This window comes from Solanum pennellii, chromosome 7, assembly GCF_001406875.1.
Source record: "Solanum pennellii chromosome 7, SPENNV200".
NCBI lineage: Eukaryota > Viridiplantae > Streptophyta > Magnoliopsida > Solanales > Solanaceae > Solanum > Solanum pennellii.
Window position 1 is genome coordinate 69,542,478 of NC_028643.1, and position 27,917 is coordinate 69,570,394.

Here is a 27,917-nt window from a genome sequence, read left to right on the forward strand (position 1 = left end):
AACATTTTAATTTTAGGTCACCCCAAAAAAAATTGATACCTTAATTTTCCTATTCAAAATAAAAATAAAATATGAAATAAAAATTTATATTCTCTAAATTTTAAATTCAATTAAGTGCACAGAATCCAAAACCCAATCCCTATGGACAAGGTTTTTCTTCCTCTCTTTTTTAGATTTATTTCATTCATCAATATTATTAGTTTACAATTTAAGAAGATTAATGATATTTAAAGTAAAAAATTAATATACATTTATAATTTAGATTTTTTAAAAGTTGTAATACTAGCTTTAATTACATAGTTGACTTTTTCTAGAATGATATTATCTTCCACATATATAAAGTATATTATAATTAAGTACAATTTTTTTTATTTTTATAAAGGTAAAAAATAAATTTGCCATTCTAAATTTGAAAAAAAAAATTAAAAAGTAGAAATATTTCACTCTGTAATCATTTCATTTTCTAATATATTACTATTTCTATTTTTAATTTTTAACAATCAAACCATCTCATACAGTATTGTTTCAGTTTAGTTGCAATAGTAAGTAAAAAATAAACAAAAAAAAAATAAAAAACTTCTTCTACTCTTCGGCGTCTCCGACGGTTTCTTCCGCCGTAACGCCGCCGTCAGATGCCGAAAACTTCAACTGAAAAAAGTCTGTAGTTCTCTCAAAAATCTCGGTTTTCACTATACGATTACCTTAATTTTGGTTAAAGTTGAATGATGTACTTCTTTTGAGTTTGTCATTTTAGTTTGAAGTTTAATTTTGAGATCTGCTGCAAATTTTGAGATCAAGAGTGTTTTTTTTACTGATCTACGGAGATTCGTATGTCAGTCGGATTTAGTCTCTGTAAGTCCACTTTGATTCTCATTTGAAATTTCTTCTCCTGAATCTAGCTAAGTTTTGTGCTAATATTGTCTGTTGTGTATGATTTTTTTGAACTTTTGTGTTCGTTGTTGTTTAGATCTTACTAGTATATTTGAAATTATGCAAATATTTTGTGTGACTTTTTTGTTTGTTTGTTTGAATTGAAATTGAATGTGAGTTGAAGTGTTTTGACTTGAAATTGAAGAAGTTGAAAGGTGTCGGTTCTGTTGAATTTGACTGAGTCAATTGATGACTTGAGCTGTTGTTCTTTCTGTACGGAGTATGTGGTCTTTTGATTATAGATTTAGATCTGGATATTTATTTCGATGTATATAATGGTTAATGGATTTAGCCTTGTTGGATTTATTAGTTATTATTTAAGGTTAGGATATTACTGAAATGTTGAGTACTATTGAAGGTCGATCAGTGAGTTGATTTCGAATGATGAATTGTACATTAAAGTATTTCTCGTTTAATTGCAGGCCTGTAACCATGTATTTTATGCGAATTGAGTTTTATTTATAAAAACCTGTGAGCTTTTGAAGGATTTCGTTGGGAAGTCGGGCTGAAATTCTGGATTTAGAGATGGGAACGAACATGGAGGAAGCATTGAAAGCTAAAACAAATGCTGAAAGGAGATTCGTGGAGAAAGACATTTTGGGTGCAAAAAATTATGCTCTGAAAGCTCAGATGTTGTACCCTCACTTGGAAGGAATATCACAAATGGTAGCGACATTTGGAGTCCTTAGTGCTGCAGAGACGAAGGTTAATGGAGAATATGATTTCTATGCAATACTGGGTTTAGATTCCTCTGTTGACAAGGCTAAGCTGAAGAAACAGTATAAGAAGATGGCTGTGTTACTCCATCCCGATAAGAACAGAAGTGTTGGAGCTGATGGTGCATTTAGACTTGTCTCTGAAGCATGGACGGTGTTGTCTGATGTTTCCAAAAGAAGCTCGTATGATCACAGGAGAAGTTTATTTACTCTGCATGGTTCTGGTGTTGGGAGCTATGACAGTTACTCCAATTCATCAGTTTCTCATAATAGGCTTGATACATTTTGGACCGTGTGTACCTCTTGTCACGTTCAGTATGAATATCTTAGGAAGTACCTGAACAAAAGACTGTCCTGTAAGAACTGTCGTGGGGTTTTCATAGCTGCTGAAACAGGATTGGCTCCGGTCAATGGTTCCTATTCCTATAGCTCTTGGTCTAATGGATATGGAAGCCATGGTTGCGGGGCTACATATGTCCCAACAACATCTGTTTATGCTGCAAATAATGGGGTCTCAGGACATCATTCCGGACCTTGTTCCGAGCATCTCTCCAATTTGTCCTTTCAGTGGAGCTCCAGCGGAAATTCTGCTCCAATTTTAGATTCCAATGGATCATCCACAGCTGTCAGTTTTGCACACCAGGCAAGTAGGAAAATCACCAGAAGAAGAGGCAGAGGGAAGCATGAAGTGAAAAAGATGGTGAGCAACGGGGTTCTTAACGGGCATGCTGTGTGCAATGAACAAATCCCCCGCAGGCCTGGTAGACCTCCTAAGAAGATAAAAATTGGTGTGGAAGGTACATACAGCTATAGTAATGGAGAAATGGCTCTAAAAACTGCTGGAGAAGTTAAAATGGCTGATGGAAATGGGGACGGGAATTTGAAACAAAATATTAAGCTTCCAAATCCTGCTGAAGCTTCAATAAAAAGACATTCTGCTGCTCCTGCATTTGATGCGAGAAGGTTACTAATTGACAAGGCAAGAGCAGAAATCCGCAAGAAACTGGAAGAGATCAAGTTGGCTTCAGAAGCAGCTGCTGCAGAGACCGAGAAGAAGAGAAAGGCGGATGCTGAGTTTGGTGAATCGGGTGAGAGACCTAAAGGAGCAGTGCAGGAAATTGTTGTTCATCAATCAGAACTGGGGAAAACTGGGTCCATGACAATAGTAGTCCCAGATTCTGACTTCCATGATTTTGACAAGGATAGGTCAGAAGATTGCTTCAAACCTAAGCAGATATGGGCTTTATATGATGAGGAAGATGGCATGCCTCGCTTGTATTGTTTGATTCGTGAAATCATATCTTTGAAACCATTCAAAGTTCATATCAGCTACATAAGTTCAAAGACGGATAGCGAATTTGGGCTGGTCAATTGGCTGGATTCTGGTTTTACCAAGTCATGTGGAAATTTTAGGGCCTTTAACTCTGAAATTGTTGAGCATGTAAACATATTTTCTCACCTGCTAAGTAAGGAGAAAGTTGGAAGGGGAGGTAGTATTAGAATCTACCCAAAAAGTGGAGACATTTGGGCTGTATATCGAAATTGGTCACCAGATTGGGACGGAACAACCCCAGCTGAAGTAAGGCACCAGTATGAAATGGTTGAGGTTCTTGATGATTATTCTGAAGAGCTTGGTGTCTGTGTTACTCCTTTGGTTAAACTTGATGGGTTCAAGACAGTATACTCTAGAAACACAAACAAAGATGCAATTCGATTGATTCCAAGAAGAGAGATGTTACGATTTTCACATCAGGTACCATCTTGCTTACTGAAAGGTGAAAGAATGAACCTGCCTGAGGGGTGCTGGGATCTTGACCCTGCTGCAATTCCAGAAGATTTACTTCAGCGAGTAAATGACGCCAAGGAGGAAAGAACTACTGAAGCTGAAAGCCCAGTGGGATTTGATCTAAATGTGACATCTCAGGCTGAAACCAAAATGTTGATGGAAGAAGAACTTGGACAAACAGAATATCCTGGTGTTCCTGATGAGCTCCATGGCACTAGATGTGGTTTGCAGATTCAAGATATCTCGAATGATCCACAAAACCTGTTCAGGATTTCCACTGAGCTTCCTCAATCTGTAAAGGAAGTTCATAGTTGTGAAGAACCCAGCAGAATGGAAAAAAATTTCTCTGCTACACCAGGTGAGCATTTTCGGGCTGTAACAGAGGTATAGGTGAAGAAGGAAAGACCTAGATAAATAAGGTATTAAAATCAGAGGTCCTTTTCATCAGTCATTCTAACAGTATCGAGATTCAAATTGTATAGATTTTAATACAAAATGAAGAATGATTCTCAAAATATTAGATAGCTCCAAGGATCCAAGTGATACTTAACAGATGCCCCTATTGTTTTAGGCGGCTATAGTTCTGGTTAGCCACTTGTAGTAGTATTTCTTATTCTGGTCTTAACTCTGCTTATCATGTCTCAGTTTAGTGACACTATAGGGACATATTCTTGATGCCTTAGCTGAATGTTCTCAGGAACTGCAGTGTTATAGGCATCAAATCATCCTTGAAATATCCAACTGCTGTAGTTCAAATTTTCAATTTTATCTTGGTTTCTCTTCAGTGGCAGTGAATATTTCCTCTTAACTAACCTGGTTACTGATTTCTCACTCAATTGTTTGATTAAACAAATCTTTGTATTGAAATATTTGATGTATGATTGTTCTTTACCCAGGGTGATGGGATTTTCGATATTCTCAGTATGGTTTTTGCTCCAGAAACAAATGCTAACTAATTCATGCCTGTTATTGGATTGGTGTGTATGGGGTAAATGCTATGTTTCTAATGCTACAAAGAAACTTTTGCCCTATTTGCTGTAGGGAACTACAAGGAGATAAAAATATATTTTCTTAAGCCAACAATGTGAGATTGTGAATGGTGGTGAGCCTTATTGGTCTACCTTGAAGTATTAGTAGGAATCTAACAATCTTATTTTAGGTACTTTGTGAGGCTTTAGGAAGAAAATGATACAAGCATGCTAGTGTTGTACCACCATAATGGTAAGACCTTACTGTGTAATGTCCTTGATCATAGGAAGTAGATGGGCTTAAAAAATAATCAGATGAAAATGATCAATCTTTTAAAATATATAACTCCTAGCCTTCTCATTGACCATATTCTATGTTGTCAAGTGGTAATTGTGGTCGAAGTTGCAAGTGTTTATTCAACGCTACGACGTTGAGGTTACTATGTTTAAAGTGTTGAGAACGTGGAGTAAAACCTAATTGTCTTTGACAAATATTCTATCAATGTGCAGTGGTAACTATGTCTTGTTCTCAAGTATTGAATCACCTTTCACGAGGAAGTCACAAAACGCTCTTATGTTCTGTGAGGTGTGATTGTTGCCTCACCCATCCTAAAGTGAAAAGTATGAGTCTCAACTTCTCAACTATTGTAGTGATTTAACTACGATCAACATGTCAATGGGACTTCTAAACACCCTACAATTCAAATAATGTTATCACTTTACGACTAGTGAATGAATGAGACATTCATTTACGAGTTCCCAGAACTTTGAAAAATAGGTCAATACATATCATAAGATGTGTTTATCATCATTTAACCAACAATCATTCATAACATATAACTCCTAGCCTTTTCATTGACCATATTTTATGTTGTGAACAAGTAATTCTGGCCTAAGTTGTAAGTGTTTATTCAGCCCAAAGACTTGAGTTTACTGTGTTTAAAGTGTTGAGAACTTGGAGTAAAACTTAATAATATTTGACAAATATTCTATCAATGTGCAAATCCTAACTATTTGCTTATACCCAAGTATTTGATCACCTTTTAATAATATTTGACAAATATTTTATCAATGTGCAAATCATAACTATTTGCTTATACCCAAGTATTTGATCACCTTTCACCAGTAAGCCATAAGATACTTCTACGTTCTGTTAGGTCTAATCGTTGCCTCCCTCATCCTAATGTTATCACTTCTAATACTCATGAAAGAATAAGATGTTTCTTTACGAGGTTCCAATGGAAAATCATATTATCATTTTTTTTTCCATATATCTCGTGACCTATAAGTATATTGTAGAGTTAATATAGACGAATCAAGTAGATTGCCAATAATTAAAACTTTTGACAATAATTATGTCGTAAATTAGGAACAGTGAGACAATAGTTAGGGATAAAGAGTCTTTTTTACTCGATGTGAATAGGTTGCCAAGGTTTTCTTCAATTTAGAGTAAATCATTACTTCCAGTTACAAATACATGTTAACACGTTATTCAGAATAACAAATTTAAAGGAAATGACATCGTTTTCTCAAATAAATGTGTTGCTATTACTCATATGTTTAAATTAAACGCATCAATCTCATATCAAATTCAATATTATTACCAAATAATATATTTATATTCAAAGCCGTTAGCATTAGTCCTCCGTCTCTTTGCCTATTGAATCTTTAAAATAATTCAATCACTATTTAATACTTTCAATCAAATATATGATATAATTATTTTATATTTACCACAAAATTATTATACCTTTTGTATTGAAATTTCCCCCCCACATAATTACTTGTTTAAGAAATAGTAAAAAAATAAGTTTATATCAAGGGAAAAAGGTCTGATATATCCCTTAATTTTGTCATTTAGAGCTGATATACCCCTTATTATGAAAGTGACTCATATATACCCCTACTTGTAAACAAATGACTCACATATACCTTTTTTCTCTAACGGAAATGAAAAAAAATAATTTTAATCTAAATTTTTATTATTTTTTTCTAAAAAATATTATCGCATATGAGTAAATTTAATCCTCGTCAAACATATTTTTTTTGACTTTTTTTTGTTTCAATGACTAATTTATAATTATTATTTTGATAATCAAATTTATTTATGTTTCACTAATATTCTTGTAAAATTTATTGTAGATGATCAATTTTTTTCTTCAAATACGAAATTAAATTTCAATACGCACAAAAAAAATAGTTTAATTTTTTTTCTTTAAATTAAATAATGAAAGAAAAAAACAAAACAAGAATAAGAAACTTAAATAGTTATAATAAAAAAAAGTCAAAAAATAATTTATATATGAAAAAAATTAAAATATATCTTGAATTTTGATAGAAGAATCATATATATCATTAAATAATTTTTTTTTAAAAATTAGAAGTAATAAATATAAATTTAAAATTAATTTTTTAACTTCTGTTAAATGAATGAAGGGCATATGTGAGCATTTGTAATGACTCGAATATATGTGAACGTTTATATAAATAAAAATATATATAAGTCAAAGTTGAGGCTACAACAGACTTATGCTGCGGCGACCAAACTTGAACAAAGTTGCAAAGATCAAAACCAGTTCATGCAAAAACCAGAAATCATCAAAAATGGATCCTCAAATCTGGCACAAGATTGCTGCTATATCTGGTAAACTACTTCTCTTTTATTCATATAAAGAAATGATTTTCTGGGTTTAAAGAATCTTTAACTGAAATATTGTAAGCTTTGGGAAACAGGTGTAGCTGCTGTTGGGTTAGGAGCTTATGGTGCTCATGGTTTCAAGCCCCAAAACCCCACTTACAAAGAGGTTCTTGTTTTCTTTTTTGAACCCCTTTTTCCCATTATTCAATTTAGTATTTTCTTTGTTGGGTTATGAATAAAGATTGAATTTTTGTTTGTAATTGGGAATCGCAGGTGTGGAATACTGCGTCATTGTACCATCTGGTTCACACTGCTGCCCTTCTTGCTGCGCCTACCACTAAACATCCCAACATTGTGAGTTCCCTCTATGGTTTTGTCACTAATTTTAAGTACGGGATCCTAACTCATTTGGGACTGAGCAGGGCTGGAGCTAGGGTACAGGGTACGGGGTACAGGAAGGGGGTTCGTTGAAAAATTATATTGTATATAGAATATCTAAATTATCTTTTTTTTAATGTATATATAGTAGACATTGAACCCCTTTTGACTTCTTGGTATGTTTACTTCTTTATATTTTGAATCCCTTTTCTTGTGTTAACTTTTTTTTATATTTTGAATGCTTAAAGTGAAAATCTTGGTTCCTGCATTGTGACTGAGGGGTAGTTGTTGTTATTGTTTTGCTATTGTAGTTTGGAGGGCTGTTAACTGGTGGAATTATGGCTTTCTCTGGAACGTAAGTACTTCTATTTCTGTTCTGTGCATCTAGTCGTGTTTGAATGGACTGATATTAGTGCTTTGACACCATTCTACCTTGTTCTAAATTGAGAACTAGCAAGTGTAAGCTCAAAGACACTTTCTTTCATAATCCTTGAGTGAAATTTTAAATCTACTGACCCACACGCGCTCACGCACACACACTTATAGAAAAGTATTCTTTGAAATATTAGGATATCTGCAGCTGCAATGTTGTCTGTTAGTTACTGGGGTTAGGAACTAATGGAAATCTATTAGAAGTATTCTTGCCAAACTTACATCATTTTCTAGATCATAAGTATCTATACAAACAGGTGTAAAGCATAGCATTGCACAGTTCAGAAATTCCCCCCTTTTCTTGTAATCTATTGACAGGAGCATCTCCCTCTTCAGCTCCTCCTGTCGCTGTAAAGTGTAATCATGTTTAAATCTGTTAATCAGCAATTAAATCTACTAGAGATTTCTAAATAACAGAAGGACCCCAATTAGTCTCGACTGAGCTTTGGATCCAGCATAAATTGTGAATATGGGAAGCTAAGTCCAGAACACACTATATATAAATTGCACATTTGTGATGCTAAAAGCTGCTCTGAACAGCAATGTTTGTGATTCCTATTTGTTACCAAATAAAAGAAGGCTTTTCCTGTAATTGGTGAAATCGTTAACTATGAGTTCTGTTCTTTAAATCTGAACATCTCCGTCACTGTGATTAAAAATAAACTGAAGGTTTTCTCGTTGCCCGATAGTTCACTTCTATGACTACTTGGGCTACATCAGAACCCATACCTCTGATCTTTTTTACTTCATTATTAAAAAAAAAAAAACTGAAAATTCTCAAAGAATATTATCTATGGATCAGTTACCTTTTCTTGTAAGCTGATGTTATAAGGTCACGTGTCATTTTATGCTGGAAAAAGATAATCTATCCACGGATTCAGAATGTAAGGGACCATAAAAGTTGTGAAGTGCAATAATTAGACAAGAAGGTGATTATCAGTATCAGTTTTCACCAATTAAGAAGTTTGATTTCTTTGTCTTGAAACTCCAAAATTTCTCCATAGTAGGTTTCAACTTTAATGTGGGTCAAGCTTTGGCTTTTCCAGTTTGAATGTCTTTATATTATAGGGCTACTGAATATTGAAGTTTAAAATAGTTGATCGTATACTATGTGTTAAGTAACATTTAGAGCCCATAAAAATAAGTCCATTAGTTTTTTTGGATAAACTTTTTGTTGATCATAAAATTCGTGTAGCTTTCCATATAGTATGTAATATACGTTGTTAATATTTAAGCATATCGTTTGGGGACTTGAAGGATTTGGCATGTATCTGCAATGTAATTTATGTAATTTACATATTTCATTCTTTTTTGGCTGTGGATCCTCTGGTAACTTTTTTATGACATTTGATATCCTAAAAGTCATGATAATTTCTAAAACAAGTTATTGCTCCTATTTAGTTTAGTTATGCAAAACCCCTTTTTCTTCAAAGAAATTCATGTTTAAGGTGTTAGAGAAGTGAAATTTATGAGATAATGATAGTAGTTTTCCCACAAGTAGAATCAATTTCTAGTAATCATAGTCATGTTCTTTTGTGATTGTTGCATTTAGAACTTGCTTATTAACATATAACAATCGCATAAGCATTGATGATGTTGGACCTAAAAACTTAGGGATTTGGAACCGAAAGCAAATTACTTAGAAACTGCATTGCTTGAAAGTTTGTTAGTTGGACGCTTCAGCATTCATTTGAATGAACATGCTTGGATGGTCAAGCATAGGTGTTCCTTCTGATACAGGCTGGTAATTTTCAGTTCGCTCATATATTCATTACAAATGAATATTTAGTGGTTTAATTTGACTCAACTTGTCCGATTTCTATAATATAAATGCCAAAATGTTTTTTTTTAGGTTTTATCTAGACAAGAGTCTGAACGAATCAAATATATTTTTCTTAGATGATTGATTTCCTAAATATATTGGAAGTCTAGTTGAATACTTCTACTACTACTACTACTATCTTCTTTAGTGAACATTTCGGTGAATATACATTTTCACTTCAGTAATGAGTGTAATTAAGAAAAGCAAAATGCTGGTCTGTCTGTCTACAGGTGCTATGCTGTTGCACTTCTTGAAGACAGGAAATACTCAACCTTAGCTCCTCTCGGTGGCTTTGCATTTATTGCTGCTTGGGCAAGTTTATTGTTTTAGGAGAACGGATGCCCAGAGTTAGCAAGCAGCAGTTGCTAAACTTGATTGATTCTGCAGATTTATTAAGCATTTGGTGAATCAAACGGGCTAGTGACACTTCTGTTTCACTTTCTGTAAAATAGCAACGGATTGGTGAAAATATAATGTAAGCACCATTCGACATTCCTTGAATGTGTAAAAGAGATGTTGAAGTTCAGTATACTGAATGCTGGACCATATAACTTATCAATAAAGTTGATTTGAAATTTCCTAATACAAAGTTAATGCTAAGTTCGAGCTTTCATATTGTTTCGCCATAGTGCATGAGGCATGAGCCTGAGCTTTATATCTAGCAAGTGGAGTCACCCTGGCCAATTAAACCAAGGTATGAAAATTGAGTTGATTTAGCCCTCATCTTTTTCATATGACTTTTAATTGGTTTACTTAACACTAGTTGAAATTGTATTATAGAAGTATAGATGCTCCAAATAGAGATAAACTAGTGGATGTCACAATTGCCTGATTAATTAGCAGCCTCTATCTCGAATCTTTAATTGCAAAAATTGATACAACATATTGAATTCAACTACTCAAATCCAGGATATAGTCAGTTGTCTAATCTCCGGATTATCTTTCTTGGCAATAAATGATGAAAACCTGAACTTGGCATTTAAGAGACTGGAAAACACAAAGTACTAGGGCATGTACTCGTAGTGGCAAGAATTATGACCTGTAAGCAAGTAAAATGTGGATCAAAAGTTAGCTGATATGTTGTTGTATACTAACAACAAGTAAAGAATCTGTAAAGAAGATAGAGAAAAAGTAAAAGTTACTTAATAGCACATAATAGTATATAAGAGGATCCAGATCCATACTTAGCTTAGCATAGAAGATTTCACATGGTCGTCTCTTTTTCTCTTTGTACTTTAACATGGTTTCATGTGATAACATGATCTAGACATTCCTTTGGACACAAGACGAGTTTTTCCTTTTACCCCCACCCCACCCTTTTATTCAAGATGTCGTTGGTGCATTTGGATAGTGGATACAGAAGCGGATCCATGATTTGAACATAACATAGAAGTTCATTATTGATCTTCAGTTTATATTCTTTGTTATCGATACTGAGCTTACTTTTTCCAAACATGAGAATCATTCTTAGTTGAACGAGAATCTCCCTTTTAGGAGTATACTCCCGCCATTCCTCTAATCGTGTAGTTTGGCACATGTTGATTACTTACTAACCTTATATCTGTCATTTGCTTCTTGTTAAAGACATTATATAATTTGCAAATTGAGACAGGAAACAGGTAGTACTTACTAGGATCAACTTGAATAACCATGGCAGCATTGTTGAAGAAACAGGTTCCACCTTTCTTTTTGTACTTCTGAAAGTAATTATTGAAGGCATAAGAAGCATGATCTCTTACAGTATTTGGATAATAACAAGACTGGTCCTTTTGAATCTTGCTACAATCTGCACCCCCTTTTCCACATGCCCAATCTAAAGCCACTTGCAACTCAGTATCTGGTGTCTGTTCATCTGCTATGCACCATTCTTCTAGCTGCCCATTCACTATGAAAAAAGGGAATAAAATGTGCGACTATCAAACAACAACATATCCACTGGAATCCCACGAGTAAAGTCTGAGGAGGGTAGATTAGATTTTACCTGAAATTTTTGTGACAAACATGAAAAGCAGCAGAACAAGAAAACTTGTTGACATACTTCTCCTTTTGTGACAAGGTGAGATTGACAATTTCTTTTGGGGTTATGGGACTAGTGGTGCTCAACTGACAGTTTATCTAGATTTATAATGTAATGCACAAGTTTGTTTAATGTTTTTTTTTTGTTGTTGGTATTTGGTGAAGTGGGATGTTATCCAGGTCTCACATGCAGGGGTTTAACCAATAAAATTTGGGCTCTGCTAATGTTACTTTTCACATTGTTTATTAGAAAAGATTCTTATTAACTTACAAAAATATATATATGACCATACAGAATTGAACAAGTGCTTTTTATGTATATTTATTTTTTAAAAAAAGAAATTAATCAGTAAAATATGCACATTTTTTTTTGAAAAATGTCAGAATAAACGAGATTGTTACAAAGAGGGTTTAGAGAATCAACAAAATAATTTAAATAAGAAAAACACTTTAGAGTGAGGGTTTTAGAGATGATTAAAATATAAGCTCACCAAATTTAGTCTGCTTAAAAGAATAAAACTACATCTTAATTAAAAAAAAAAAGAAGGAGAAGCTAATTACCAAAGTTTTTATTCATATAGAACAATTGTAAAACCACTAATATTGTATATGAGTGCATGTTAGATTTCTAAAGGCTAAATATCTCAATATATTTACACAATGCATTTTATTAAAACACAGAGGCTAAGAGATGGATTTCTTGACATATTAGTAAAGGCAAACTTAGAAATTTTGACGTTACGAGCTTTGAATTTATAATGACGATTTCAAATGCTGAGCTCTAAAATTGATTTAGTATATATTTAATAAACTTATTAATACAAATGTATTCTTAGAGCAAAAGTTATTGAATTTGATTGAATTCGTATCCGAACTTCTAACTCCACTCCTACATATTAGTATATAAATTTAGAAAATAGTAGTAATACAAACAACTAAAAATGTGATCTAGTGATCAATCAAATAGTGAAAAACGTTGGTGTCGCGCATTTACGAATGTAATTAAAAAAATATTATGAACTCATATAATTCCACTTAGGATTAAGGTCTAATTTGTACATCACAGAAAAAGATGGGGTTTTCTTGCAAATACAGAAAATACATTAAGCGAACCTTCTTGTAATTTTTCAAATGTATGGGAATTCCGATCGATTCAAAGTTGAAGCTCTCAGAAGATACGTGAACTATGGCAACGGCGGTTGGGATCGGAGAAGGAAATTCCGGTGCCGGTGGTGGAACCTTATCGGAACTTTACCAAAGCTCGAGACGGCTCTTACTCAAGTCTCGAGATGGTTTGGAGAGGCTCGAGCGTTTCGAGTACACTTCGTCGTCGTCTTCATCCTCGAGTGCTGTCGTGACAGATCCTTCAGAACAACCGTTTGATGCAGTAAGGCAAGATATCGCTCAGATCCAGTCTCTTTGCTCTAAGATGGAACTTCTCTGGCGATCCATATCTGCAAAATCCCAGCGTGATCTCTGGAAAAGGTAGGGTTCATCGAATTTCGATCTATTGTATTGAGATTGCTTTGCTAAGATAAAATTCAAATTACGTAGTATTGGAATGATTTGAGCGTAATACATACTAGAATTTATATTGCTGATTCAGTAAGTTGGGACCTAAATATAAATTATTGATTAGTTAAAATTGAAGTCTAATTTTTCTGCAGTTTTTGGTCTAGTGTGGTTGATTTCTTCGATTAAGGTGAATATTTATAATTGAGAGGTCTAATTGCACATTGGTCTTGTGGTAAGTTTGATGTGTGGTTAGGCAGGATTGTGAACAAAAAATATACAACTCATTGAAATTTGCTGCTTTAAGTTTTTCTCCTTTTGTTCTCCCTTTAAGTATCAGGTTTAAGAGTATTAGTGCCAAATAAGATAGAGTCAGACAATATTTTTTGTTTCAAATTTTGAGTTGATTTGAATTTGGAGGTTGTTTATTAATGGATCCGATTAGTTAAGATCCTTTCCATGTAAAATTTTGATTCCATTTGAGGGAAACTGACGAAGGTGCTTAATGGAGGCCGGAAGGTAGCTGAATCCCAATTCTTTATGAGCTGACATCATATTTTTCCTACTCTTTCCTTTTCGTTCAATGTTGACTTTCACTTAGAGTTGTTAGTCTGCATTGTGCAGGTTAGTTGGTTCTCCATTCAGATGAGGTTGACATTTGTATATGGAGTATGTATAGGTTTCACATTAGAAATGTAGTTTACAATGCTTGAAGTACTGTGTTTGGTCTTAGTAAACGAGGCTTAAAATCTCAGTAGGATCACTCCACTTTCTAATGTTCAGCGGCAACTTTTCTTGGTGTTATACTTTGTAAATTGTGGTGATTCAAGTATAATGAATCACATTCCTAATTATACTATACAATAGGTAACAACCATCCAAACAAGTAAAGAAATAAAAGCCATTTTAAAGGGACGTGAGAAAATGAGTTAGTGACCCTCTTGTTTCCATCCTATTAGGTGTCCATTGAACTTGGGGAATGGGAAAAATGTGTATCGATCTGGTTATCAACTTTCGATGTATGGATGAAGATTTAGACAGGTGAGTGAATTCTGTGTGTGTTTAGGTTAACGGAGCTCCTAATATTATTAAATCAGTTACAAGTAACTTATTTTTAAAAAATGTTGCATGTCACTGGATTATTTACTTAGCTCCGCTAGGATTACATAAGAGAATTATAGTCATATGGAGTATTTGAGAAAGGTGCAAAATCTGTAATGGAGAAAGCACCAACTTGGAATATCTGATGATCCTGGTTACTGAATTAAGGAGTTGCTGATTAAGTTGACCGTCATACTCTGGGAGTAAACCAGAAGGTCAGGCTCTTTGGAGCTTGTTTATTGCATGTTCAATGATAGTCAGTCTTGTGCTCATTTCACGTTGATGTTGCATGTTGAGTTTATGTCTTCCTTATGCAGAAAAGTGGAACAAGTGGCTGAAGAAGCTGACTCTTTGAAAGCCAGTCTGGATAAATATAATTTAAGACATCAGCGACGTATGCAAGAAGCCCGGGAGAGAGCAGAACTGATTGGAAGAAGTGTATGACGTTGTTCTCTTAGTGATGTTATTAATTTTTTTTTGTTGATGCTCTGATGTTTCCTTCTAATGGATTACTTTATGTTCTAGAATGGTGATTCATCCCATGTTCTGAGGATTTTTGATGACGAAGCACAGGCGATGCAATCTGCTCGTAATTCATCTAGAATAATGGAAGAAACCCTGGCAACAGGTGTGGCCATTCTATCCAAATATAGCGAGCAGAGGGATCGTTTGAAGGTATTTTCTGATGGAGACCTGATTCACTTATTTACATATTTTACAGCATAGAAGCTTGTTTAGTTCTGCAATGAAAAGAGATTTTATGTGCTGGGAGTTTTGCCTGGAAAGTGGAGTAAAGATTGCCTGTTGGTAAGAGTGTTTGGCTATCTTATACTCCCTCCGTGCACCTTTACTTGTCACACCCATTAAGAAAACAATATTGACATGGCTAGTTTACCACAGTACCCCTATTAATTGATGTTTAGTATTAGGTTTTGGAAAATGATTTGGGAATAAGTAATTATCGCCAAGTGTAAAGCATGGAAAAAAATAATTGTCTTTTCTTGATATGTTAAAAATGATAAGTAAAAGTGAAAATCTATTTTTGGAATAGTGGACAAGTAAAAGTGAACAGAGGGGCAGTAAATCCAAGTTCTATTACTACATTCACCAGCTATGCTTGGCTCGAAGGGGGAAGTTGAAATAGTCAATATATATTAGCTGATGAAAGTATGGTTTTTCTCCTCCATGTTTTGCTTAAATGAATTTAGAGATAGAACAGTAATGGTTAGTCTTCATAATTGTTTTTTGAAAAAAACATGAGGGATGCTTAATCAAGTTTTGCTCTTCAGTGCCAACACTTTTTTCAAGAAGCAGAAAGGCAAGGACAGTAAAAAGGTCTTGTTTGTGTAAGGTTTCTATTTATCAAGCTCTGGTTGCAAGAGAAATTTATCCAAAAACTTGTGGGTCTTTAACTTCCTGGTTGAAAGTGAGACGTGTTAGTCTGAGTTCAAGGTCATGGAGGTTTGATTTTTAAAATCTGTAGGGCCTTGAGTTGGACCCCCTTGATAAAATGTGGAAAAACTTTTACTTTGTTGAAGGAATACAGGGCAGTGAACATTTGTTATCATTTACTCTGGTTATATTCTTTTGCTACGGTTACTGTTATTACTTCCTAAAGTTTGTGTTCTGAAGGATATTATGGTTAAACTGCTGGTCTTCTGTTAAACCTTGTTGCAGAGAGCTCAACGTAAAGCACTGGACGTGCTCAACACTTTGGGGCTTTCAAATTCTGTAATGAGACTCATTGAGAAGAGGAATCGCGTTGATAGATGGATCAAGTATGCAGGGATGGTCTTAACAATCGTGATTCTGTTTTTCATTTGGAGGTGGACAAGGTAATTGGTACTGCTGTGGACCATTTAGCGAGTATCTGGGGAAATTTGACTTGATACTTGATTAGCCATTTTGAACTAATGAAGAAATTGATAAAGCATTGCAATGTAGAATTGAATATGAAAACATCATTTTTGGAAACTTTACTGGTGTGTTAATGGAGTTCATACAGAATTATGTAAACAATTACTACTCTAATTAATTGCGATTTTATTAAACGACATAATAACAAAGTAAAACAACATTCAAACCCTTTGGGGTGGCCCAGTGGTTTGGACGTGGAACTTTCATGTTGGAGGTTTCAAGTTCGAAACCCCTTGTAGGAGCGAGGGTTTTTACCCTGTGCTAGGGTTTCGTTGTCATTAAAAAAAAAAAAAACTACATTCAAACCCCTTCTTAATTACATGGATTCTTTTTCTTCTCATGAATATCACGCCACTTTCTGATCAGCACCTTTTCTTCCGATTCCAACTTTTTCAAAATTTTGGGCAAAACACTCGTTGGATCATCCCGCAATCTTGTTATAATAGAGGAACCTTCTTCTTTATATATTTTCCTTATGTATCCCAGACTCACAGCACTGAAATTAATGTCGATATTGATTTGTTGACCCTCCTCCTCATGTTGTTGTTGTAGTGACTTCATCAGCTCTTGTGCAGAATCCTCAGCTTTTTTCCTACGGGTCAAGTTGATGTCAAGCTCAAACATCTCATCTTCCATTGAATTCATCTCATCTTCCATCGTAATCTTCTTCTTCTTCTTCTCTTTTCTAATAATTCCGTTTCTACCCAAAAGAAGAAACTCAAACTCATCTATCAAATCTTGATTTTCTTCACCAAAGACTCTCACAATTTCATTATAAGCCTCTTTATCACACAGCTTACCTTGTTTCAACTTCCTAAGGATCTCCAAATATTGGAGGATAACTCCCCGTTCATTAGCAAAGCGTTTCTGCAGTTTATTCATAAATTCAATAAAAGGCTTCAACACTATGATAGAGGGACCTTTCTTCTTTGGCGACTGCGGTGGAGGGGAAGGCAATGTTGCTCTCAAGTGTGGCGGCAAGAAAATTCTATAGCCAGTTAGAAAATCTGGGTGGAATTGGAAAAGAGTTTCCAATTCAGAAACCAGATGAGCAATATCCAACTTTTGAGTTGAATAATCGTTCATCGCTCGTTCGAATTGGGCGAAAATACGAGGGTGTAACTGCAGACGTTGAACAAAAGATACTGCGCAGGCAGTGCGACCACTCCTTTCCATTATTTGTGACTGGTAGAGGGAAAAATTTCAGCTTGTGTTTGATAGTTTGAGAGCGTTGAATTGGTATTTATGAAATAAAAGTAACAATACTAGTAGGATTGTGAATGGAAAAATTACTAGTTGTCTTGTTATAGTGTAATTAGGATTTATATATGGTATAACTAATTATACTTTTGAGTAAATAAATATGGTAAGTAATACTATTTCACGCGGGAAGGATTTTGCAAAAAAGATTAAAAAAAAAAAGAAAAAGGAGGAAACATTTTTTTGTTCACACTCTGATGTTTACTTTATTTTATGTTCTAGTGTGGTGATTCACAAAGGCACAAGAAAAAAAGTTTTAATTAAAAAAAGAATTTGTTAAATTATTTTATTTGATATTACTTTTTTTATCACATTAATCTCTCGAGAATAAATTATACTTGAATTTGACTCTATAAATTCAAGATACATGTATTTGAATGCGCTAAATATGTCTGTGAAGTCTAAAATATGTTAAGATTCGTAATATTATAAATTTATGTGAATCTAAGTAATTAGCTTCTAAATTCGTGAAATTTTTGTAAATTGCCTGTTATTATTTTAGTTGTGCCTTATGGTAGATTTTATTATAATTATTACTATCATTTTATGTTATTTGCAAATGTAACTACTTTTCAAACATTACTTAACATTTTTCTCTATCATATTATGCCTAAAGTACTATTTTAGACACAGATATCTCAAGTCTTAAAATGCATACAACGTAGGGTGTTAAAATAAGCCAAAATATCGATAATTTGTTCAATTCGTTCAGAATTTTAAGGATTAAACTCAAGATAATTTGAATTGGGTTTAATTTCAACTCAATCAAATCTTAATACAATTTAAAAGAACCCTCAATTGATCGATGGGTCTAATTTAATCTTCAATTTCAACCCGTTTTAAGACTCTTTATCCGAGTACCTATAATTTTAAGGAATAGGGTATAGTTACTTCTTAACATTATGAGAATTACCTAAGTCTTTTTACTTGTATTGAAAAGCCAGTTTCACGCTTCAACTATTGTTACAACCATTTACACACCCTTATTATTTAAAAGTGAATTTAATATTACCTTGAGACGCACACCAACACTCTCATAGTAGGCGTTGTATTACACTTGCTGTCACGTCAACGTCTCATCAGCACCACATTACAAATTATGATTTTTTATATTTTTTATTTTCTTTTCTTTATTAATTAACTTTTCTTTATTAACTTTATTTTACACAAATTAATTCCTAAACAAATTATTAAAATTCTCAAATAACCATATCTTCTTTCAATCTAAATCCTACCCACTTTTCCCCCTGATCTGACTAGAAAAATTATTAATTTGAATTTATATTATAATTCTCTTTGTCTTCTCTGGCAAAGAAAAATCAACCTATAACCCTTTTCTCGACAGCCAATTCATCTCTGACAAAGAACAAGCACCAAACAAATACCTAAGCCACCACAAACAGCTATTCAAAACTCCAAATCAGTCATTGACGAACACCGAAGCAAACCCTTTTACCTTATCCTATTTCAATTTTTTCCTTTTAATTTTTGTTGCAAGTGTTTCGACTACCTCAAAGCTTCAACATGAATCTAATGACGTTTCAATGAACTTTATTTTTTAGATTCATGACGTTTGAGTAAGCTTTGTGCTCTAAGATCTGAACAACGAACAAATAAGGCAAGTGACTGTGTGAACATGAACATATAATATATGAATACACAAATGAAAAGAAAACAATTTTAAACTTTAAAAAAAAATGCAACTGCGTGTATGTATATGAATGCCTTCAGGCTACAAGTATACTTGGGGTGTTAATGTTGAAGCTTTGCTTGTATTTTGCTGAAAATTTTAAGGTGAAAGTGGAAGTCTCAAATTTTTAGAATTATTGTAAAATTTGAATTAAAAAATTACTTTTTCTCGGTAAATTGATGAAATGAAGTGAATATTGTAAAATTTTGATAAGAAAAATGTAATTACGCGACAAATTGTGCAAAGAAAAAATTGAAGAAAGAAATTTTTTGTAGGAAAATAAGAGAAGAGGAACATGAAAAAGGAGAAAATAGGGGCTATGGGTTAAAAAATAATTACTTTTTGACTTTATTTTCAACCTCAAACGCACCTAATTTATTTTTTGTTTTAAATTTTATTTTCATGTCAATTTTGAGGTGATATTAATTACACTTTGAACAAGAATAGTGTGTAATGTGTCGTCTTAATAGTTAAAGTGTGTAATTGACTTTTCGATACAAGTTAAATGGGGAATTTATGTCTTTTTCCTTTAAAAAAATTTAAGAAAAAATCTCTCTGATACATTATCTCTCTCGAATACATCCCGTGAGCTATGTATCTGCAAGTTTTCTGATGTATCCGAGATCCTATAATTTTAAGGGATAGGGTATAATTATTCTTAACACTATGAGAATTATGTAATTTTACTAAAATTATTGAGATTAAACCGGTTAAATCTTATGAATTATGACTTATTTAGCCTATTTGAGCCCAAAGTAAATTTTATTGAGTCAAGCTCAACCCAATTTCCACTAAAATTAGGTATAGATAATATTATGTTAAGGGAATAAATGTCAAAAATATATTTAAATTATCTTCTTTTTTTGAGTTTCAACCTAAACTATTGGCGGTGTGTTTGTCAAAATAATGAGTGACTAGGTATAAACTTACATTCTCAATAATTTAAGTTTGAAACTCAATAAAATGAGATAATTTAAATATGTTCTTGACTCCTTACTCTTCAATAAATAACAACACCACATAATATAATCTTATAAATGAAGTCTGAAAAGCGTAAGATACATATAATCATGCCCTATCTTATAAAGATAAAGAGGTTGTATTTAATACATTTTCAAAAAATAATTATAAAAAGTAGATACAAATTAAATTATAATTTACAAATAAAGTAATGTTTGAATCTTTATGAAATAAGTAAGATAACTTATTATTGTGATTTATAACTTCGTTATGACTATTTGAATCAACTGACTTGTGCTTAATTATTAGAGAAAATGATTTGAAAAATATATTAACTTTGGCTGAATTTGTTGTTACGATACCAAAGTTTATGGAGGGTTTTTTATCATCTTGTACTATTTAATAGTATATTTTAAAGATATATATATGTGCTCACGTGGACACACTATTATTTATAATTATGCAATATTTATCATGTTCATGTATATATCTTTAAAATACACTATTAAATAGTGCAACGGGTAAAAAGTCCTTTTCAAAGTTTTGATATATTTAAACATTTCCCCCTAATTATTATAATATATATTCACTACATTTATTGATTTATCTAGTTTTAATTTTTATAAAACATTCTATATTCTTTTTTCAAAATATAACAAAGGAAATATTTGACAAGATATATTTAATGACGACATATCAAAGTATATCACACCTTCAATAATTATTTAATCTTTTTTTCGTATTTCTTATTTGATTTATTAATTCCATTTAACTTGTTTCTCTTCCCTTTTTCTTCTTCTTAATTCATTTCTATCTCAATCCCTCAAAATGGATTCAAATTTATCCGTCCAATCATAATATTCCCAAATATTCTGAAATGACATGTTCTCATTAGGGATGACAATTGGAGCAGGACAAAGAAGGGCAGGCCACATCCTAAACAGGGCAGGCCAGGGGAATATGTATATAGAGCAGGACAGAGTGGGGCAGATAAAAAATATTTATTTAAAATATGTAACGGGGCAGGGCAGGTAACAAGTTATATTTTTATTTTCTCGCGAAAATAGTAAAGATACTTCTGAAATTGGCTAGCCAAAACTATATCTTTTGAATATATTTTCAATGATGCAAATATCAAAGTCACTACACGATGAAACTGTTTGGTACGTTTTGAATTATGAATCCATTTTGATATATTGTAATTAATTATTACCAGCAAAGAATGTTTTTAATGAAATATTATAATCTTAACAGATATTTATAGAATAATCACAGTACTAGTGTTAAACTTAAAAAGTTTATCAAAAAAAGTTGAATGAAAATTTATTCTTCAATGTAAAAATATAGAAAAAAATGTAAAAAAACATAAATGAGGTGAGGCAAGTCTTAGCGGGTGGCTTAGGACATGGACAAATTTTTAAATAATGTTAAGCGGGGCATGATAAGGCGGGTCAAAATCTTGACAGGTCAAGTTTGCCTCATCCCAACCCACCCTACTGTCATTCCTAGTTTTCATCAATGAAAAATTTCTTCGTTCTTCGTATAATCAATGCAAGACTTTTATCTTATTAAACAAAGTAAGTGATCCAGTGATAACATACATTTTTCTTATTTGATTTAATTTTTATCTCTTATATTTTAATGGTACACAATTCACAATAATAATGCTTTGTTCTTTGAGGAAAATTGCATATGTTTTACACAAATTCACAACACATGATACACTGTTCTTTGAGGAAAATTATATATGTTTTTACGATACATGAATTCACATGATGCATTGCTTTTTTATCTAAATTTGTACAATATATTTTTACCATTTCTAAAATACTCAAAATTTCTTCATACTTGTTTGTTTTATAATGTATAATTTTCTTTGATTAAATTTGTTCAAGAACAAGATTAGTCATTGATATTGTGTAACTTTGAAAACTATTTTGAAGATTAATGCTAAAAGATGTAGGCAGAGTTAATTTCATAACAAAAATTAAAAAGAAAATAAGAAGTCTACTATTATAAATAAATCATTTGTATTGGCTCGTAAAATTAATAGCATGCATTATTCATTTGGAATAATTGGTATGAGTGGTGCTAGAGTTAAGCAATTCACTAGCTGTGGTTTTTTAATTTTTTTCTTAATAAAGATAGCATTCAAGTAAATTGATAACTTCTTTTTTATATTAATGGTAGTTAGAAGTTGGGTAATTCATCTCAATTTTTATCATGTACTTATAAATGTAGATGATGCCTTTTTGTTTGAAAAAAAAGTGGAGTTTTAGGTTAAAATCATCCTTTAATTATACCTCAAATTTAAATTACATTCTTAAAAATCATTCTTAACAGAAAATATCCTTCAATTAATAAAAGTACACAATTTTCATCCTTCTACTTGAATTTATTAGAAATCCCCCAAAAATCAAGTCATTCCTTTGTAATTATTATTCTTAGATATGCCAAAAATATTATCGTAAACTTTTTTGGTGATTGAGTTTAGCATTATGCAAAATCCTTTAATTTGACAGGTTTTTTTTCATTTATTTTTCATGTAAATACAAAAAAGGGATAGTGATTTGTATATGATTTTGTATAACTTTTCTCTTCTATTTTTTATATTAAAAATACTTCTACTTGAAATATGTTTTCTTAATTGAATATGGAAGCATCGACTTTTGTTGGAGATTTTCGCTTTTAATAATGTAGAAATGAAACTCAAATGCGAGACATAATCAATATTTTGATCACTTCAATATCATTGACCCAAAGTTTATTGATGTAAACACAATTTGACTTTGAAAAAAAGTAAACATAATTAAGCCTCAACTTCTTTCCATTTCTAAATGAGAAAAAGAGAAGATGATGTATCCTCACACCTTTGGAACACTTTTTTTCAGTAAGCAATAGTGTCTAAGATTTTTATTGTTTTGTTTCATAAATTTCTTATAGGAGGTAATAAGATCATGCAGGAAAATATAATCACATGAACTGCTCATGTTTCTGTAGGATTCCTTAATTTTTTGACGATATCTAACCGAAGAATGAAAATTGTTAATTTTCAAATACTTAGAGGATGGTTTTTTTTTTTGTCAAAAAAATATTATAAGGATGTAATTTAAGTTTGCATATAGTTAAAAGATGTTTTTGATTATAAAAGTGGAAGTGTTCAATTTTATATTTATTCTATATAGTAAGTGACTCAATATTATTAAGGAAAAATTGATGCATTGTCCATCAATTATTTTTATTTCTTATTACATTTTTTATTATCTATATGGTAGGTATATACACAAAAAATTAAGCATATATAAGGTGATATCATGCTTTTCTATAATAAACATTCATAATTATTTTTTTTGCATTTTCTATTGATATTTTCACTATTGTTTTCATTTAGTTATTTTAAAGAATCTACTATCCACTATTAATAAGAAAATAAGCTAAAGGATAAAAAAAATCTATTCTGACAACTCTTTGTGGTCAACATTTTTATTTATTTATTTATTATTTTTTGATTTTTTCTTCCTATTTCTTCCTTTTACTTACTCGGTTAAAAAAATATTGAAAAAGATAAATAATTCATAATATCCAGTTTACAATCAGCATTTATGCATACATAACTACAACCCATAAATGCTAGAATTAAAAGAGAAGTAAATAATTATTTAAGAGGAAAAACAAGTCGCAACTTTTATTAAAATAAATAAAAAATATTAATACTATTATGAAATAATATAAAACAATGAGAAGAAAGTAGAAAGAAGAAAAAAGACTTTTGATTCATCTTAAAGTATATTCAGAATTCGTGGATCTTATTTACGATGAAAGAAAATTCCTTTATTCATAGAGAAAATCTAACTTGGTCCCCAAGTAAGATTTGTAACCATATTCTAAAATGACTCCACATAATTTGACATTCACTATAATACAAATATGATTATAACACCCCCTTGAATGTCGGTAGATTATGTGCCTCGTTAAAATTTTACTAGATAAAAACCAGTGGAAAAAATCTAATGAAAGAAAAAGAGTACACATATCTAATAATACGCATTATGAATGCCTCATTAAAAACCTTACAAGGAAAACTTAATGGAACAAAACCTTGTGAGGGGAAAAAAGTACATCACGTATTAACTTCCCCTAATAAGAACATCAATCCACAAACTTGAATCTCCGTTTCCAAGCACGTGTACCATCTTCTTGAAATTTGTAGTTGGTAGAGACTTGGTGAATAAATCAAGTATAGTATTACTTGAATAAACTTGTTGCATGTTGATATCACCATTTTTGGGAGCTCATGTGTGTAGAAAAACTTTGACGAAATATGTTTCCTTCTATCTCCTTTTATGAATAAACCCTTCAGGATCAAATATTTATACAAGTTTCTTACTTCAACTTCTTTAAGCAAATAATCTATTGCCTTTTGAAAGCTCTTCAAGAGTTTCAATTCTAGTCGTCAACTTGCATGACAATACTTGTATATGCTTTATGCATTTTGAATCTATTTAATCCTTATGAGGATTATAAACAAGTTTTTCAAAAACGTGTATATGCTTTAAATTTTTAACCATTGGATATTTTCATATCAATTATATAAGCATCCAATATTAAATGTATGACATCTTCTAGTGCCTAGATTGCAAGTCAAATAAGTTTTTACGCTTACCAAGATGGACGCTATTGTATCAAAGATATTGTTAACAATATATCGTTTTGTATCAATTCATAATACGACATAACTTATTGAGATCTCATCACTTCATTATTTTCAGGTACGTACCCCTCTCATGAGGTTTCGTGAAGTTTTATGTCGTAAGCTCTTCAAGAGCTCATTGACTTCTTATTATGATCATTTTGATTCTTTGACCCTCCCCTTTTAGTTAGATTTGATTAGTCAATCATGCTTCATGCATCTCGTAGACTCTAACCTTTAGAAACATTCACTAGGAGCATTTACAATTTATATGTTGCTTCTTAATTAGACAAACTAACATAAATTGATGGGACTTCAAATCAATATTTTATCATTATAGTGCACTAAGACTTGAACCTGATGTCTTCGCCTCTCTTAATAGGATTAGACATGAATCCATTGTCGTATTCTTATGATGTGATGGAACTTAAATTCATAATCTTATTCACAATAAAGCTCATCATCAATCTTTCAAGATAATTGTAATTTTATTACTTCTAATAATCATTAATATGATCATATATTATAATTACATATAAAAGTGAGATTACTGATTTATCATAATCAATATTAATAGTTAGTAGTATAGTTTAATAGATCATACCTTGTGCCAAAATATCTGCATAAAGAATTACATTAAATATTCATAAGTAATATTTAAGCTAGATAAATCAAGTAAAAATAACAAAAGGATTATCAGGCCCAATAATATCCAAACACATGAGCAGAAGTCTTGAGAAGGCATGCGTGACTTTAGTTGTTGTGCACGTCTTTCTCCATTCTTTAGATGGTAGAACCTCGTGCTGATAAAATTAAAATGTTATTAAATAATATAAAATAATAAAAAGAAAGTAGGGAGAAAAGAAATTTTTTATTCATCATCTTAACGTATATTCAGGATTCATAGATCATATCATATTATATATTATTATAAGAGGGAAGTTCCTAATGTCAAAGTTGAATTATCATTTTATTTTTATTTTACCTTAAAAATAAATTAATATTAATATCAATTTAATTAATTACATATTAAGTAATAGTTATATTTAAATTTATGCATCAAACAAGATCTTAATGCATCGTATATTCATGTACTAATTAAATATAGATAATGAAGAGTCTAATAACCTTTCAATTTTATTTTTAAGATAATTAGGGATAATAAAGAGTCTATCTAACACACTTATATATATTCCTTCTTTTACTCAATTTTGTGATCATCATACATTTTCATTAGGTTACGTTAGTCTACATCAGTTGTAAATTTTTCATTACCAGTTTGTAATTATAAGAATTCTTACTATTTTATTTTTTTGTATTGTTTAAAATTTCATGCATATTCATCTTCTTTTTGTCGAGAAATATGTCAATTATGATAGTTACAAGATGAATATACTCCAATATGAAGTTGTAAGTGAATTTTTATTTTTCATATCTCCATCATTTTGAGTTTTTAAATATAACTTCGTAATTGATTACTGTATTTTTGTATTCATCAATTCTTCTATCTTTAGAATATATATAGTAAAGCTAATCACATTTTGTATTTATTATTAATTATTTTGAGGATAAACATGTTAAATCCCATAGAATAATAATTATGTCTTATCCATTATTTGATAATCATTTATCTTTTTAAAACAACATATTTGAACTTTTTCGTTTTTATATGTAATCTAAAATGTTTAAAAATTCATGTACTTAACTGTTACAAGAGGTAAAAAAAAAAAGTGCAAAAGTAAAAAAAAATAAAAAAATAATGTATAGTAAAAAATTGACTAAATGTACGTTGAATAATATTGTTTTAGCATATATATATATATATATATATATATATATATAGTTCAAGAAATATAGTGTATATTTATTCTTAATATATTCATGCATTCTTTTCTGTTTATCTTTTTTATTATTATTATATAATTATAGTTTTTATACATATGATATGTTTTGTCTACAATAAGTCGATTTCTAAGAAAATGTAATTCAATTAGTATGAAAATATTTTTGTCTATATATTTTAATGTGATGTCTTTTATTATGGATGTCATGTCTTTATTTACTTCTTTTTTTTCGTTTGTATAATTTTTTCTATAAATTTGATGGTACACCGCCCAAATATTTTGCAATATTTTTCCTTATACTATATTTTTTTTTATAGACAATTTCTTTATTGATTATTGAAACTTATGTTTAGTAATTAAAAAATATTAATTCCTCTGATATAATAAAATAAAAAATGTTCATGAAGTATTTAAAATGTCAAACCTCCAACATCTAACACAAGATTTTCATGTTATATTTTGTGCAGAGTTATATTCTTATGTCAAACTTACATATGAAAGGACTTAGATTTGAACTTAGCTATATAAATTAACTTTTCTAATATCAGTTAGGGGACAAACGTGCACGTTCTGAGAACTAGCTTACAATAAAGGAAAACTCCTTTATTTATAGGGGAAATCTAACTTGGTCCCCAAGTATGATTTCTAACCATATCCTGAAAGGACTACACATAATTAGACATTCACTGTAATACAAATATGTTTATAACAATACTTAATTTATGAAAAAATCATTCTAAATTATTATTATACCGTGCAAAGCGCGTACAAGTTTTCTAATAAGAAGGATATGGGATTTCAAAATTTTAAAATGTGAAACCAATTTTTAATCTACAAAAGAGATTTCACTCAACCAGAGGTAATACTTATATTGTACAATATGTCACGTGAGTAGTACTATTAATATCTTATCCATATTTAACTTTAATTTACCTTATCAATATTTAGGAATCATTTCTTATAGTGTTAGAAGAACCATATTGATAGAATAGGGGTTTAACTATCATCTTTATTTTCTCAAATCATTTCTTGAATGAAAGTCAATTGTCACATGTCTAATATTGATATCAATGACTTAGGTTTAATTAATTGTGGGCTATAACAATAACTTATGTAGAGTGAAAAAATAAGCAATTACTTGAGGGCTATAACGATAATCAATAGTGACTATTTTCCAAAGAAATTGGATGCAATCGCAATTCAAAATTAGGCCAAAAAAGAGCAAACAAACTAACCATTCAAGTTTGAAGGGTAAAA

At 31.3% G+C, this 27,917-nt stretch overlaps 4 protein-coding genes across 4 annotated transcripts; 3 read left to right on the top strand and 1 right to left on the bottom strand.

Annotated features, from left to right (window-relative positions):
* The first annotated feature begins 488 nt into the window (after nucleotides 1–488).
* LOC107026501 lies at nucleotides 489–4,268 on the top strand. The gene is made up of 2 exons (XM_015227482.2): nucleotides 489–852; nucleotides 1,353–4,268. Exon 2 carries the CDS (start codon nucleotides 1,456–1,458, stop codon nucleotides 3,820–3,822), a length of 2,367 nt encoding a protein of 788 aa, XP_015082968.1. The 5' UTR covers nucleotides 489–852; nucleotides 1,353–1,455; the 3' UTR covers nucleotides 3,823–4,268.
* A 2,643-nt stretch (nucleotides 4,269–6,911) lies between these two features.
* Nucleotides 6,912–10,283, top strand: LOC107024160 (transmembrane protein 256 homolog). Its single transcript, XM_015225072.2, has 5 exons — nucleotides 6,912–7,044; nucleotides 7,134–7,204; nucleotides 7,312–7,392; nucleotides 7,728–7,771; nucleotides 9,901–10,283. Exons 1-5 carry the CDS (start codon nucleotides 6,930–6,932, stop codon nucleotides 9,998–10,000), a joined length of 411 nt encoding a protein of 136 aa, XP_015080558.1. The 5' UTR covers nucleotides 6,912–6,929; the 3' UTR covers nucleotides 10,001–10,283.
* A 185-nt stretch (nucleotides 10,284–10,468) lies between these two features.
* On the bottom strand, nucleotides 10,469–11,862 carry LOC107024161 (glucan endo-1,3-beta-glucosidase 12). Its single transcript, XM_015225073.2, has 3 exons — nucleotides 11,652–11,862; nucleotides 11,301–11,555; nucleotides 10,469–10,709 (listed from the first exon to the last, which is right to left on the bottom strand). The coding sequence occupies exons 1-3, from the start codon at nucleotides 11,704–11,706 to the stop codon at nucleotides 10,675–10,677; spliced, it is 345 nt and encodes a 114-aa protein (XP_015080559.1). The 5' UTR covers nucleotides 11,707–11,862; the 3' UTR covers nucleotides 10,469–10,674.
* Nucleotides 11,863–12,820: 958 nt separating this feature from the next.
* On the top strand, nucleotides 12,821–16,353 carry LOC107024261 (membrin-11). The gene is made up of 4 exons (XM_015225200.2): nucleotides 12,821–13,171; nucleotides 14,617–14,737; nucleotides 14,825–14,974; nucleotides 15,977–16,353. Exons 1-4 carry the CDS (start codon nucleotides 12,873–12,875, stop codon nucleotides 16,136–16,138), a joined length of 732 nt encoding a protein of 243 aa, XP_015080686.1. The 5' UTR covers nucleotides 12,821–12,872; the 3' UTR covers nucleotides 16,139–16,353.
* The last annotated feature ends 11,564 nt before the right edge of the window (nucleotides 16,354–27,917 follow it).